The 15,962-nt window shown below is 42.0% G+C and overlaps 1 protein-coding gene across 6 annotated transcripts in view; it reads right to left on the reverse strand.

Moving 5' to 3' along the window:
- LOC146481449 (uncharacterized) overlaps positions 1-13,882 on the reverse strand; it is a 77,357-nt gene extending 63,475 nt beyond the window's left edge. For 4 of the 6 annotated variants that reach the window (XM_085108545.1, XM_085108543.1, XM_085108542.1 and 1 more), the window contains exons 1-2: positions 13,599-13,881; positions 12,622-12,800 (exon numbers count right to left, since the gene is read on the reverse strand). In XM_085108545.1, the coding sequence (XP_084964671.1) occupies positions 12,622-12,800; positions 13,599-13,753 (334 nt within the window). In that variant the 5' untranslated portion in view covers positions 13,754-13,881. Of the gene's footprint in view, positions 1-12,621; positions 12,801-13,598 lie in introns of all 6 variants that reach the window. The other 2 variants (XR_014864482.1, XM_085108544.1) reach the window with 2 other exon arrangements.
- Positions 13,883-15,962: the final 2,080 nt, after the last annotated feature.

Consider the following 15,962-nt stretch of genomic DNA (forward strand, 5'->3'; position numbering starts at 1 on the left):
TACAACTCGAAAGGGATCTAGCAATTGCAAACGCGGAGGAATCGGCAATAAAAAAAATTCTCGAAGACGAAAAACTGCCGAGCGATAAAGAGGAGACTAGTGTAAAGAAGGAAATGGAGTCAGAGTTAAACTCGGAAAACATCAAACAAGAAAGGAGCTTTTCCGTTAATCCGTATGCTTCTCCGTTTGTTTCAAGCAGTTCTCCTGTTTGTCCTCCCAAACCTTTGAAAGTCGAGCCTGCAATCGCACCGCAAAGCCAAAGTCATGAAATAAACACAGCTCTTCAGGAGATCGTAAACCTTCAAGCAAAGCAAACAGAGTTAAGCTCGTTAATTATCAATTAGCAGAAGGTTAGCCACCTTCCTGTAAAAGAGGCGCCTACGTTCTCTGGAGATCCATTCGAGCATCCAGCCTTCGTGACCGCCTTTGATGCTATTATCTCCACTAATGTACCTCTGGACAGAGATAGACTCTTCTTCTTAGACAAGTACACCAAAGGCAAAGCGAATGACGTGGTGAAAGGCTTCTTAGCCATGAGCTCCGATAGTGCTTACAAAGAAGCCCGCAAGTTGCTAGACCACCGCTTTGGAAACCCTGTCCATGTAGCCGAGGCCTATAAGTCTAAGTCTCAGAAGCTGGCCACAAATCAATGATGGAGACAGCGGTGCTATTCAGGCCTTTTCAGATTTCCTCGTTCGTTGTGAAGAAGCAATGAAAACGATGCTGTCCATGGGGGACCTCGATTCAACTCAAACCCTCATTCAGATCAGCGCCAAACTGCCTTCCTACTCTGGTGTGAAGTGGTGCCGACACGCCCATGAAACTCAGAAAAAATTGAAGAAAATCGTTACCTTCAGCGACTTTGTGAAGTTCGTCAGAGGGGAATCAGAGCTGGCAAATGATCCCATTTTCTCTCCGGATGCGCTAAAGAGGGAGAAAAGGAAGACCGTAGGAGGATACCAGTCCAGGTCGGGACGGATTTTCAGACCGAACAACAGGGGTAGCAACAGGCCAAGCGCAAGTTCGTTCGCCACATCAACCACTCGCAGTCGCAACGCGCCAAGTCGGAGTACACCAAGTCACAGCCCGGCCACGTCTTCAAAGTCGCCGATCAATCAATCAGAGCAGTCGTCCTTCCCCATGTGTAATGGTCAGCACGCTCTCACCAAGTGCAGCAAGTTTTTAAAGAGTTCCGTAAAGGAACGCGATGAAACTATTCGCAACAAGGGTCTCTGTTACGGCAGTTTTAAGAAGGGTCACTTGTCAGCGGGCTGTCCAAACAGATTCATCTGTTAAGAATGCGGAGAACGTCATCACACACTCATGCATCGCGGGAGACCTATGTCAAGCGACAATCCACAGTCCGACTCCAGGCCGCAAGCTTCTCAGGAAGCCTCTAGTAGCAGGGAAACGCCAAGTGGAAGCCAACCGGTCGTAAGAGAGTCCGCAAACTCTAACGCTAAAAGCGTAGCGCACAACTCGGTCGCAGACTCCGCTAGTATCATAACTAACTGTCGAATAGTTCAAGTTGTGCTGTTCCATAAGGATAATCCAGACAAGGAAGTCAAGTTGTACGCGCTCCTGGATGATGCAAGTGACACGAACTTCGTCACAACACAAGTGGAACATGAACTCGGCATACAAGGTGTTGAAACCAGTTTGAATTTGAGCACCATGCTTGGTCGCGAGACGTTATCCGTACGAAGAGTCGAAAGTTTGATAGTGCAGCGTCTCGACAAACGAGCCTAAGTTGACCTACCAAAGGCGTATGATAGACCAAGTATTCCGTCCAGACGACATCAAAATCCGACACCAGGGATAGTCGACAAGTGGCCACACCCTAATAAGATTAGAGATATGATTCCGCCATATGAAGAAAGTTTAGAAGTCGCCCTGCTGATTGGTTGTAACTGTCCAAAGACAATCAAACCAAAGGAAGTCATTCAGGGCAAGAGTGAAGGGCCCTACGCAGTTCGAACCTTGCTAGGATGGAGTATCGTGGGACCTGTCGCGACGTCAGACACCCCCTGGAAGATCACGCCCTGAATTCGACTTGTCATCGCACATTGGCGAGGGAAATCATTCCGGGATCACGCGACAGTCAACTTATTTTTGTTTTCAACGGGGAAACAAAGGAAATAATTAATTCATCTGCGATCAGTCAAATGTTTGAACTTGATTTCATCGAACAAAAGAACGCACGGAGGCATGGTCTATCCAAAGAAGATAGAAAGTTTCTTCAAATTGCTGAGGAAGGGTTCCATCATTGCGAAGACGGGCACTACGAGCTCCCACTGCCTTTGAAGAATGAAGGTATTGAACCACCAAAAATAGTGATGCAGCGCTTTGCCGCCTCAATCAGCTTAAAAGACGGGTTGAATCAAGAAACAACCAGAAATACCGCGAAGACTATGTGGAATTTATGAAGAAGATGATAGACAGTGGATACGAGGAAAAGGTGCCAAAGGTAGAGGATGTATCCAGTGTCGAACCAGAAAGGAAGCGAAGTGTTTGGTACATTCTGCACGTGGTGTCTATCACCTAAAGAAACCAAACAAAATCCGTGTTGTGTTTGACTGCGCCGCAGAATTTGAAAATGAATCATTGAAAAAGCATCTGCTTCAAGGCCCTGACTTGACAAACAACCTGACTGGCGTACTAGTGAGATTCCGCCGGGAGTACGTTGCGTTCATGTGCGACATAGAGGGTATGTTCCATCAAGTCAGAGTAAATGAAGATCAGAGGGATTTGTTACGCTTTCTCTAGTGGGAGGATGGCGATGCCACTAAAGATCCTCAGGAGTACAGGATGACTGTGCACTTGTTTGGAGCTACCTTGTCACCGGGCTGCGCTAACTTCGCTTTGAAGTCAACTGCGAACGACTACGAGAATGAGTTTGGTCCTGCTGCTGCGAACTTCCTTCGCAACGACTTCTATGTTCACGACGGTCTAAAGTCCGTTCCCTCAGTCAATGAACCAGTAGAGCTTGTTGCGAATGTTAAGCAGATGTGCAGCAAAGGAGGTTTTCGTCTCCACAAGTTTGTTTCAAATAGAAAAGAAGTCATTAGAAGAATACCGGAGTCAGACCGAGCAGATGGTGTTAAAGCATTAGACTTGGACCTCGATTCGCTTCCCTTAGAGCGTGCACTCGGTGTCCAGTGGTGCGTGGAGACTGACTGTTTTCAGTTCGCCATCGTGTTGCAAGACAAGCCATGCACTAGACGAGGAATACTTTCAACTGTGAGCTCAATATTCGATCCTCTCGGATTCGTTGCTCCACTCTTGTTAGAAGGGAAGTCAATCCTTCAAGAGCTGTGCCGCCTTGAAGTGGGATGGGATGATCCGATACCAGAGGATGTGAAGGTTAGGTGGACGAAGTGGGGAGCAGAGTTGCTGCAACTACGGAGCATCTCGATCCCCAGATGTTAAAAGCCAGAAAATTTTGGCCGTATAGTGAGAACAGAACTCCACCATTTCTCGGACTCGAGCGTCGAAACCTAAGGCCAATGCAGTTACTTGCGCCTGATTGATGAAAACCAGAGAATTCACTACTACTTTGTCATGGGCAAGTCTAGAGTTGCGCCACTAAAACCAGTAACCATACTGAGGTTGGAGATGACTGCCGCTGTGTGCTCAGTAAGGATTAGCCAACAGCTGCGTCAGGAGTTGCAACATCAAATTGATCAAGAATATTTCTGGACGGACAGCCAAGTGGTACTTGGTTGTATTAGCAACGAGAGCAGACGATTCCATGTGTTCGTCGTTAACAGAGTACAAGACATCCAGGACAACACTTCCACTGAGCAATGGAAGTACATTGAGTCTAAACTGAATCCAGCAGACGAGGCTTCGCGAGGAATGAAAGTACAAGAACTGTTGGATTCCCGATGGATGACTGGACCAGCTATCCTGTGGGAGAAGGAAAACCGGTGGCCAACTGGTAACCGAGAAGATACTCAGGCCAGTCTTGAGCTGAAGCAAGACGATCCTGAAGTTAAGAAATCTGTCGCCATGGCAACCACACAGATTTAACAGACAGATTCAGAGAAGACAAACCTTGCGGAGAGAGTAAAACATTTCTCTAACTGGTATCGTGCCAAACGAGCAGTCGCTCTGTGTCTACGCTACGTGAAGAGCTTAAGAGATCGCGTCCGCAAGAAACAAAGTGATAATGAAGAAACACGATCGTTGAAGGTCAGCGATTTGAAAAGCGCAGAGTGCGAAATCATTCGCGCAGTGCAGAACATTGCATTCAAGGAGAAGTTAGCAACCTTAAAGAAGATAAAGCAGGAAAATAAAGAACCTGGCAGTAGAGTCTTCGCCCAGGAGAGGAAGGCAAACATGAAAGCATCTAGCTCGCTCTACAAGCTTGATCCATTTATAGATGGGTGAGTGGGTGGTCGTCTCAAACGTGCGAGCCTGTCTGATGACGTAAAGTTTCCTATCATCCTACCACGAGATAGCCACATCACGATGCTGATCGTAAAGTATTTTCACGAGCGCACGAGACATCAAGCAAAGGCATGACCCTTAATGAGATCCGATCGAACGGGTTCAGGGTGATCAACGGATAATCAGTTGTCGCCAGCGTGATTTCGTCCTGTGTCAAGTGTCAGAAACTGCGTGGAGCTGTACAGAAACAAAGGATGTCAGACCTGCCTGAAGATCGCCTCGAAGCTACTCCGCCCTTCACCTACTGTGATGTAGACTATTTTGGTCCCTTCATTGTAAAGGACGGCCGTAAGGAGCTGAAACGCTACGGCGTCCTCTTCACGTGTATGGCATCAAGAGCCATACACCTTCAAACCGCCAATTCCCTCGAGACGGATGCATTTATCAACGCCTTAAGGAGATTCATCAGTCGTCGAGGTCCCCATCCGTCAGCTAAGGAGCGACCAAGGAACAACCTTCGTAGGAGCTAGAAGGGAATTCACCCAAGCCTTAGCAGAGATGGATCAGGAAAAGATTAAAGTCAAGCTGCTGGAGGAGCAATGTGATTGGTTCTCCTTCAAAATGAGTGTTCCAGCAGCAAGCCATATGGGAGGAGTTTGGGAGCGCCATCTCTTTTGCAGAATAATGGAGAGCAGTTAGATGATGAGTCTCTCAGGACTCTAATGTGTGAAGCGGAGGCGATAGTCAATAGTCGTCCGGTCACAGTCAACCAGCTTGCTGATCCAGATTCACCAAGACCCTTGACCCCTAACCATTTGCTTATCATGAAGTCAAGGGTCGTTCTCGCTCCACCAGGTACGTTCCAGCCAGCAGACATGTTTTGTAGAAAACGTTGAAGGCGTGTTCAGCATCTAGCAAACGAGTTTTGGACTCGCCGGAGAAAGGAGTTCGTTCTCACCTTACAGCAACGGCAGAAATAGTTACGCCCTCGGAGTAATTTGCTGATTGATGACGTCGTCATAGTGAAGGATGAGAATCAACCTCGAAGCGCCTGGGAGCTAGCACGTGTGTCCGCTGTCTACCCCAGCCCTGATGGACAGGTACGCAAGGTCCAAGTAGCTCTTGCGGACAGCTGCTTGGACAACAAGGCCAAGCGGACTGATCCAGTGCGGTATCTGGAGCGACCAGTGCACAAGCTAGTGTTGTTGATGTCAAGTAAGAACTGAATGACGATATCCGGGGTAATTCCCAGCCGAGGAGCCTCAACAAGCATTTGAACTGAACTGTAAATAGAACTTGATTTTAGTGAACACTTGAACCTTGATATGAACATTCTGAACACTGATAATTTAATATGATTTAGTTTTGTGAAATATATCATTTCAGGGGAGCCATGTTAAGGTCACTAACCAGTTCCCATTTATTTGATTGGCCTTCTTTATCAGACCATAGTCACTTGTCCCTAGTTGTAATGTTTATTCGTATTTTTCTCGATTTGATTGGTGTTGTAATCGGACCTTTTAGCGTCCCCACGCGCATATAAAAGCGGCTGTAGCGCCTCTTTTTGTCAGAGAGTCACCTACTATAGCTTATTGAAGTTTGCTTTGCGTTTTTCTTGAATCCTTGTAATGGGAACAAGTGGGACCGATATGTAAGTAATCTTTTATTTTTGTTAAGTTAGATTTCATTATGGGCGAATGTACTCAAACGGATTATTGTACAATCAACCACAAGAGGGATTAATCGCTTCATAGTCGCCAAAGGCGTCAATTGGATGGAAACACATTTATCAGGAAGGAACGCCCACAAAGTTTTACGTTAGAGAGCGCTTGGCTCTAAATCAGTTCATAATATTATTCTAGAGTACGACTGTTGATTGAAACTCGATTAGTTTTAAGATACCTTTATGCTAGTTAATTGTTTATGTAATTGTAAAAGCTGCATTATCGTCGCTAGGACCTAGTTTTGATTGCGCATCTATTTCGACTTAATTAGTAGAGTTTCGTTGTATTGTGTTTCAGTTTACAGTCGTTTGGTCGTTTAGCTGGTCCTTTTAGTTGGTCGATTTGGCATTTTGGTCTTTCTGTACTATTGGTCGTTTTTCGTTGGAATAAATCACCGTTAACCGTCAACTTTGGTTCTCCGTGGTTCTTGACCTTTTGAGTTTTACGACCCGTAAAGTAGTCCCTAAATGCTTTGCCGCGACACGACTTGAAATCCTGAACTTTTGGATCATTGAACTTTCTTGTCAGTCGCCGCAAGCGCCCCAAATATGTTACATTTTCCATACAGTTGTAAAATTCATGTCCCATGTACTCTAAGCTGGTTTGAACCCATGATCGAAAACGTCCTTATTAGTCCAGTCATTTTGTGGCTGGACCTGCCACTAATTGCAACAGAAGGTTTCTCTTCGCCAATCATTAAGGAATGGTAACTAGATAAACATACTAAAAGTCCCAAAGGATCCAAGCACGGGAACATGTCAAAATTTTAATGACTAATAACTCCCGATTTGGTGCAACATGGAAACGAGGCTAAAAAACAGAAGTTGGTTTTATTCTGCTTATTTATCTCCAGAAATGCACTCAATTCATCCAAATTTCATCAATTTTACTTCAGATACTTCTGTGAACTTTCACCTTGTAAATAACTTTACTTAATACGTGTGTAAGCTCAATTAAGCTCAAAGCCATACAGTATTTCAAATTTTCACTCAGAAAGGTCTGTACTAAAGAAATCCTATAACATTTCATTATCGTCCAACAGTACCCAGCTACTAGGTACAACTCGTTTTCAATGATACTGATAAACAAGATATGTGTGACAAAAAGAAAATAGGCTTTCGCAATACTATCTAGGAAAATTTCACACGTACGTACGCACGTTTCAATTTCTAACTCGTCGGAAATCTGTCACTCAAGGAAGTTCAATTATACAGCCGTTCATAAGGCATACGCGTGTCACTAGAAGAAGCATTTCTTGACATGTCAACTAGTACGTTCTGCTCTGTTATTACACGGAATGCCCGCAGGGCATGACGTGTCTAGGTTTCGGTCGGGTATCTTTTTTTTCATCGGTGTCATAAATGTGCACATTAATTTCTGCATTAAACTCTGTCCTCCCCTAGTAAGGATATATTGTTCTGATTGTCTTCAACAGAAGCGGCCCAATCAAAATCTATTTTTCAGGCACATATCACGAGAGAGGGGACCCACTCATCACTTCTGTGTGACGTCAAATCATCATTTGATTTATTCATTAAAACTAGATTAAATTCTTCCCTCTCCCAGAAGGGATCTATTGTTTTGATTGTCTTGAACAAAAGCGGCCCAATCAAACTCCATTATCTGCGCGTTTATCACGAGGGAGGGGACCCACTCATCTCTACTTGTGTGACGTCAAAGCAAATCATCATTTGGAAAAGTTGTTTTCGTTCAATGGCGGCCACATGTCTGAATTTAAGACTCCGGATCTGCCGTTTTCAGAGAGAAAACCAACCTTTTTCAAGCAGTAAATCGAAATAATAACTTCTAGGTAGTACTCGACAGTTGAAACGGCGGAAATTGGGAGAGTTCACAGCAAAGAAAATCCGCTTCAAAAAATAGATCGAATGATCAACGCGAGGGATTAGAGCTAGAGGAGGCCAGACCAGTTCAGCGGGGTCATGACGTTATTGCATAGTTATTTCTGGTATGATTCCTAGTAACACAACGATAAGTATCACGCAATATATCTGAATAAAACCATTCAGACAATTATTTCAATGGCCAAGGGAGGATATTTTTTAAACATCTGCGAAACATACAATGGGGAATAATTGGGGCTACATTAAGCATTCCGTGTAATGCCATTAGAGGGGCATCTTGTTATTTCTTAATCAGTAGACAGAAGGTCAGCGAGAAACACGCGTCGCGGGTGTTTTTGAGCAAAATTTCAATGACAACATCAACGTCAACATCCTGGTCATACTGGATGTTTATGAGAGCAAGGAAAAACTCCCGTTCACTATACATAGTTGCCCGTAAGTAAGCCTACAATCGGCGTAGAGTACTAAAAGATTGGCATTCTGAAGAGGTTACTAGCGTGCAGAGGATTCGTAACAACTTGTGAGTGTTGGGATAGAAATCATGTTCGCATTTAGCCAGAGCTTTAACCGCGTTGTGTAGTGAAGATTGCAGCTATTTTCGGCGCAACGGAGGAGTTCAAAGTCGGTGACCTGAGGCGATAAAACTGAAGTGCATCTTTGAGCTGATCGAGACAGTAGTCCAGAATTTTGGGTAGCTAAGTGATCTAGCAAGGGAATTGCAAGGGCCCTCTTGAAATACTCTTCGGGCGTCGTTGCCTCCACGTCCCACGCACGTTACTGCGATGCTCCTGTCGGCCTTGGAATAGAGGGTTCGATGCCGACTCAGGTCATCAACTTTGCGGTATGCCTCGTACACATCAATGTCGTGTTTTTGTAGCCTAATGCTCAGGGGCTTTACGAACAATAAGTACTTCATAGCAGTAACTTGAGTGATGAGAAAGGAAAACCTCAATACGGCATTTAAAAGCGAACTCGCTTTATTTCGACTCTCACCATTCCAGTTCCATGGAGTGTTGCTGTACTGGTTTTGGAACAGTCGTCCATGGGAGATGTCCTCAAGTGTCTTGACGATAGAAGGTAACGTGTCAAAAAATACCTCGTATGCTTCATGCCTTTCGACCCATCGTGTAGACTCAAAAGCGTTGTTTTCTTTGTATCGGCAGCCTCCTTTTCTATAACTGCGTGCAAAAGCTGGTTTCGTTTAGGGGGGTTCCGGAACCCCTGGAACCCTCCCATGGGTACGCACCTGATTTGACGGGTTTTCGTAAAATTCGTCCAATTTTTCTTTTCTTAAGACCAGGATGTTCTGAGGCAAATAGCATTGAGATTTGCTTTTTGGTCCTGAAGTTCACGCTGCACGCCTGATGATAAATGGCATCGGCCGCTGGCAAATCATGAACATGTACTACTTCGGCCCACTCATTTTTCCTTTCGGAACAGGATTGTTACACAGTATCTTTAGTTTCGAGGTTTTTCACCCTGAACACACCACCTTGTCTTCTCTTTTCAGGTTCCTCGAAATCAACTTTCGTTTCACAGAATAAACAGTCAGTTTTAAAGTTGAAGGACTTTTCAGTCTGGCGATCAAAAGAGCGGCGGCTACTTGATAATTGTGAAATGGTACTCTCCTGTTTCTTAACTCTGGTGATGTAAGTTGGGTGGCAGTATGTGCAGCGGTATGTTTGGTGTACCTTTTGACCGTAGCAGGTTGAATGATGTCATAGCGCTCTGTGCTTGCCCGGTTAATACCCTCCCTTCCCTTCTCACGAAGAGTTACGACGTCTTTTACGTTATCAAGTGATTTTTGGCAAATTGCGCAAGTGATTTCGTCATCCATTTTAGGATTCTTGATGGTCTAAAAAATAATTAGGATGCAACTTGGAATGTACCAAGCATACTTAATAGACCTTGTCGCGGTTTTCGATGCAATTTTTGTTCAATGAAATATGCTAGAAAATATTATGTTTTTCGAAAACTTTTGGGTAAAAAAACAAAAAACAAACCAAAAAAAAAAAAAAACAATCAGAAATTTATTTTTTGGGGCAGACAATTTAGCTAGCACAGGTTTAACGACATGATTATGCAAGAAGTCGTACTGCTTCTTTCCAATTTTTCTATCTATATTTGTCTGTATGCAATTTCCCGCGGAATTCAATCCGGTTGGGAGTTTCGCGGGAAAAATAATTACTGACCACAAATTGTACGGGAAAATAAAACGTGGTGGCTGGGCGCTTTTCAGCACAGCTGCAACCCCTAACTTGTTGTAGTTAACTAATGGCTTTGATATCTAAAGTTTTTAATTGAGAAATGTTTATCAAATTACTTTGTTTTTACGGAAATGCTTTGTAAGAATATTTGACATCAGAATCTCGTACTCTGGACACGTGATGTGTTCTTGCACGTTTCTCCGCCGCATAAACACCATAAATCTGATTGAAAATATTCCGCAACTGTACAATGTCTTTTTCTAAAGAATCGCAATTAATCGGCTTTATGCGTCTGTATCCTTTGTAATGATCTCGGTGTTTGTGCATGTTTTATTTATTCATACAGGTCGACTCTTTCCGAAGACACATGTTTAGTGTGAAGAAGGATTGATCGAAAAGTGCACTTAATTCAATTTACTGTCATAAGAACTAAAGAATATTGTAGGTACTCTTGAGTGTGTCTTACCAGAACTGAATATTGCAGAATCACGTCTTCTAGCCATTTTTCTCGACGGAAATATTACAAACGTGCAAGGCAAGCACAAACACTCACAAATGTACAAGTGTAACCGCGAAGGCGCCAGCTCCTGCAAGACCTGAAGACCGACTTCTAGTGAACCCGCAACGTTTTATTTCTAGTGAACCCGCAACGTTTTATTTTCCCACAATAATGTTCAACATATTTAAATTAAATTAATTTTTTTAACATAAACGAAATCAATTCGGCAAGTGTAAACTTGAAAACAAAAACAAAACAAAACAACACTCTACCCAAAAAAGCAAAATTAAAAGTTTCACCAATATATTAAGCGTTTCGCTAATACAGCTTTTCTTTTCTTCACCAAAACAATATCTTCTGTTACTTAAAGTATTAGGAACACATTAAATTGAACATTTAAACACGAAATTTCATTGCATTTTATTAAGTTTAAGATCTTTACACGCGCGTTATAAAAAATGCAAAGTCAGCCTCGTTCCCATGCCGTCGTAAAACGGTTCTCAGAGCTTCGTAATTAATCCCGTTTTTTGGTAACTTCCCCAAATGGGATTTTTTGGGACTTTTGGTATGTTATTAAGGATACATTTCTGAGTCTAAAACCGTTGGAATACCTTCTGTTGCAATTAGTGGCAGGTTGACCGAATTTTCTTCATAAAATGACTGGACTATATTGGTCCTGAATAAGTCACACAAACTTCCGCCTCAGGCCTATTAATGTCATCTAAGGCTTTTATTTGTGAAATATCGCTTATTAATGATAAAAGGTAAACTTTGGTAGAAACGCGCTTTTGTGAAAGAAAACTCCTTACTACTACAGCGGGCTTAAATTTCACGAAAACAAAAATGGAGTTGATCGACCAGAGAGAGAGCAAGCCAAAGGTGGCTTGGAATTAAACATTTTTGATTTTTTTTTCCTTCAAAAGACAATTTGTTTTAAAACTAGAATTATTATGGATTACTCAATACTATTCTCACTGGGGGCCGCCAGGCACAAACGCCCCCTATTCCTACAACACCTGTGTATTCAAATTCCCGCGCATCTTTGGATCCTCAGGGGAGCCGGTTGTGCATAATATTTACAGGTTTAGTATAAATAGGCTTGTTTTATCCTATTTATTCCTCTCTTTGTAAAATGGACACAAGTTATCAGGTTGTTGCCCCAACCTTAAATTTGAAATGCTCAAAAAGTGTCAAATACAAAAGAATCTTTGCATTTCTCGGGGTTGAGGATGATCATGTTGACGCCCATTCGTTAATCTCAAAACTGAAATCCTATAATTAATGATTGTACTCTATAAATTTTGATATTTTTATTGCCCCTTTTTTACGAGTACCTTTCTTTACATTTATTATTGGATTGTTTTAATTATTTAATTATTTAGTTGTTTATAAGCTGCCGTCTAATTTGCTATCGAATCAGTTGCTTTTTAGTTATCAATTTACCTGTAATGTATGGAATGGTTTAACCTATGTTTTTCCTACCCGTCTCGATTAGCTTTCGCTATATGCAGGTACTCTTCGCCTGAACTATATGAAAAAGAACTTTTTAATGATTTCATAAGGCCGCAATTCCACGTTGTTTCTTATTGATTTTTTTTTAATATAAACATCTGATTAGGATTATATATATCTGTCATGTATGCCAGTAATTAATATAATCCGGTGCGAGACTATTAAGCGCCTCTCATGTAGTGACCAATACTTTATAGCAGCAAGTTTGGCAAGGAAGTTCAAACTTTTGCCAGAACTCAGATGAAAGACATTACTGGTTACCTTGCCTCCATGTGAAGTTTGATAAATTCTTAAAAAAAACTTAATCACATGACCGGATTTTTGTTTACACTTCAAACTCTTGCCCGCGCAAATAATTTATTCACAAAAAAACCTGTTGTAATGTTGGCAAGCGGTTTACAGCTGCTAAGAAAGTTTCGGCTTACCTGGAATAGTAATAGTGTGGTTACAGCCCCACTTCAGACGTACAATTGGTGTCATAGTTGTTACTGGAGAAGTATTCAAACGCCCGGTGTCATTCCTGACAGTCAGGTTTACGTACATCCGCACCTCCCATGAAGCATAGCCAGAATAGACCAGGCTAATCCAGTCTCCGCCTCTGAAACTGTCATCAATTATAATACATATTAGATTACTGTATGTTCTCAGTCGCTTCTTTTATTCTTAAATCGCTAGACATAGAGATTGATAGGAGGGAAGAAATGAGCGAGAGAGACAGTCGACACGACTTAGGTTTTAAAAGTGAGCCAATCACTGGAAAAGTTTCCAGAGCCAGGTTTCTCCATTTTTGTTTTAGTCAGTCAAAAGTTAAATGTTTTTTTGTTGAAGGCTTTGTATTGTGGTCTTGGCAAGAACGATGAACAATTTAGTGCGAAGGGTCAAAGTCCATGGAATTTTTGACGATACCATGGCAACCCGCGGTATATTTCGGCAGAAATGTTTTTCAGAAATGGGTGTAGGTAGGTATAGGTATTCATGTTTGAATTTTACAAAATTAACTTACGTGAGGTAAAGTTCGTTTGTTTATAATTAAAGCAGTTCGTTTTCTTCTATTGATTAAGCTTGGAGGCTTTTTGAAGTTGTGAGAAAATCATAAAATTGAAGATGGAGGATCCGAGATGGCTACCGTTTGGAACTGAAACGTGACGTAATTTCCAAGTCATGTGATGACATCACCTATCGTTGCGGACCTCAAGAACAGCTTTTCTAGACGTAATATTACACTCTGTATTTCATTGCCATAACTTTATTACCCTCGGCGTTCTGGAGGGAGGATGAGGAAGGGGGTATTACCCCAAGAAGAACTAAAAATGCTCGGTCAAGATATGTCAGTGATTGGTGACATATTCGCCTTGCTTCAAATTGACGTAATATGGATGAAACGTTTTAAAAAGATGTTTACCTGACTTCATAGTAGCGAGATAATGAGTTGGGAATAGGAAATGTGTACTGAAAACTGTTGGTGCCAATTGTCCAGTCTTCATTTTTGCTGAAATCTGTGCACTTGAATTGCAAGCTGCCGACAGTTCCAGAGCATCCTTGCCGACATACTAGCATTTCGTTAGGACCAATCAACCGGCCAGAGCTTATTGTGCTTTGGTCGCAGTGAATGTTAATGCTGTAGTATTTGTATGATCTTCGCCAAGCGATCCTGAACGTTATTATCACCTGCAACAACGCAGACACTTTATCAAAGAAAAACAAAAAGGAACAGAATTACCCTGACCCGCAGTAGCTTTTGCAATCACAGTGGCTTACTTAAATCGTTATTTTTTCCGACAAAAGGACAAAAAAAACTAAAGTCATAGGTATTCATTAAGCCTACTTTGAAAAAGGAAGGAAAGAGAGATGACAAAAATAACTGAGAAGGAGTGAATAAAAATAGTAAATAACTGACCTAGAAATTTAGAGCACTTGAGCATTCTGTGCTTTTATTGTCTTGTTTAATTATATGCTCATATTTCAAACTCTTCCTAAAAAGCTGTTGGGTCTTATCGTTTCCTGGTTCAGCTTATACTTTTCGCTTGTCAACGTTTCTTCAGTCGAGTGGATTGTTGATTTTTGATCTGTATTGAGTTAACAACTTCACCTGAAGCGATTTACAGAAGTCACTTCTGAAACAGGAACCGATAAGACCGAACAGCTTTTTGGGAAGCGTTTGAAATATGAGCATATAATTAAACGATAAGACCCAACAGCTTTTTGGGAAGCGTTTAAAATATGAGCATATAATTAAGCAAGACAACCGGGTTCTGGTGTCTGGTGAATACTAAACAAATAGATAATCTAATTTTCCAATGTTGAATTAATTACACACGTTTGATGTATACATGCCAAAAAATTGTAAGTGGTGAAGAAGACCAGGGCCCAGTTGTCCAAAGCTCGATTAAGCTAATCCTGGATTAATGTGAAGTTTGATTCGAGTTCAATTAGTAATCTTATCTAATCTTTCGAAAACTGTTTTTGTCCTTCAGTTTTGACTTAGACTTTTCTTTGCCATCAGCTTAAAATTAGTTTTCTGATACATTTTTAACCAACGAAATGCCAACCTCGAGGATAAGCGTTAATCAACTTTTGAACAACCCGGCCCAGATAGTTATCATGCGGATTACTTGAATATGGGCTTCCCCTTTTTAAAAGTGTAGCTTGAAAGGAGTAGGAGTGAGATCAGCCAAACAAGGTTGAGTTCAACTAAACTATTTTTATGCTAAAAAATGCAAATGTTATCAGCAAAAACAGTTTCTATTTGTCATGGACCGGAAATTTTGATCTTGTAACGATCATGGACAACGAGAAAATCTTAGTCTCCGACGGGAATCGAATCCGTGATCCTTCTCAGATCGGACAGATGACTAACCACAGAGCAAACTGGGTTCATGTCACATGTTGCATTCTGCAGCGATCAGAAATGTCGAAAGCGTTCCGTGGTGGCAAAGAAAGGAAGATGATTAATTTTAAGCTTGGTATTGAAATAGAAAAGATGAAATATTCACCCTGTCACAAGCATGGGACAAAGAGTCCCTGATGGGACATATCAGCAGTACAAATTGGTTCGTATTTACACACCAATTGCACAACAGGCTTATTTTGAAGTGAAAAAGAGAGAATAATATTTTTTTCTCGTAGCAGAGTGGGCTATGGGAATTTGGGGATGGGGTGAGGGCAAACAAATTTCTCTGGAATCAACCAGGCGGGGGGTGGGGTGGGGGCTATATATCGAAAAAAATTTTCAAAGGCAAATGCTCGGAAGCGAGGGAACTGGCATCAGGAAACCCCTACTTACCTTGATCTCCGTCCACCGTTCGGAAATCTCGGCAGGTTAGTCTGGCTCACTTTCGCTCTCCTTTTAGCCTCAGAAATCAAAGACGCGACGATTGCCATTGGTAAAACAAAGAGCGAATATTTATTTAAGGGAAATGGTCAAAACTATTTTACATGCTCGGAACTCACTTTTTGGAGAAGGAGGGTGGGGGGGGGGGGGGTTAGGGAAGAGACCACGTGTCTGTAGAGATAAGTAGGGGAAGGGCCGGGTAGGAGACCATGGGTCTGTACAGACAAGTAAAGTAATTTCCTTTGGGCATAACAGAACAAGATCTAGTCTAACAGGCAAAGTTATGTCTACAAAAAGTTCAGTTAACTAACAGCAACAAAAACAACGACAACATCATGAAAGTAACGTTAATATTACCATATTTTCATTAACCCCTGTGATAGCTCGAATCAACATATTCAAAGTAGGAAGAAAAGGAGACAAGTTCAATGCCAT

Source organism: Pavona decussata, unplaced genomic scaffold (genome assembly GCF_977016875.1).
Source record: "Pavona decussata unplaced genomic scaffold, jaPavDecu1.1 SCAFFOLD_50, whole genome shotgun sequence".
Lineage (NCBI taxonomy): Eukaryota > Metazoa > Cnidaria > Anthozoa > Scleractinia > Agariciidae > Pavona > Pavona decussata.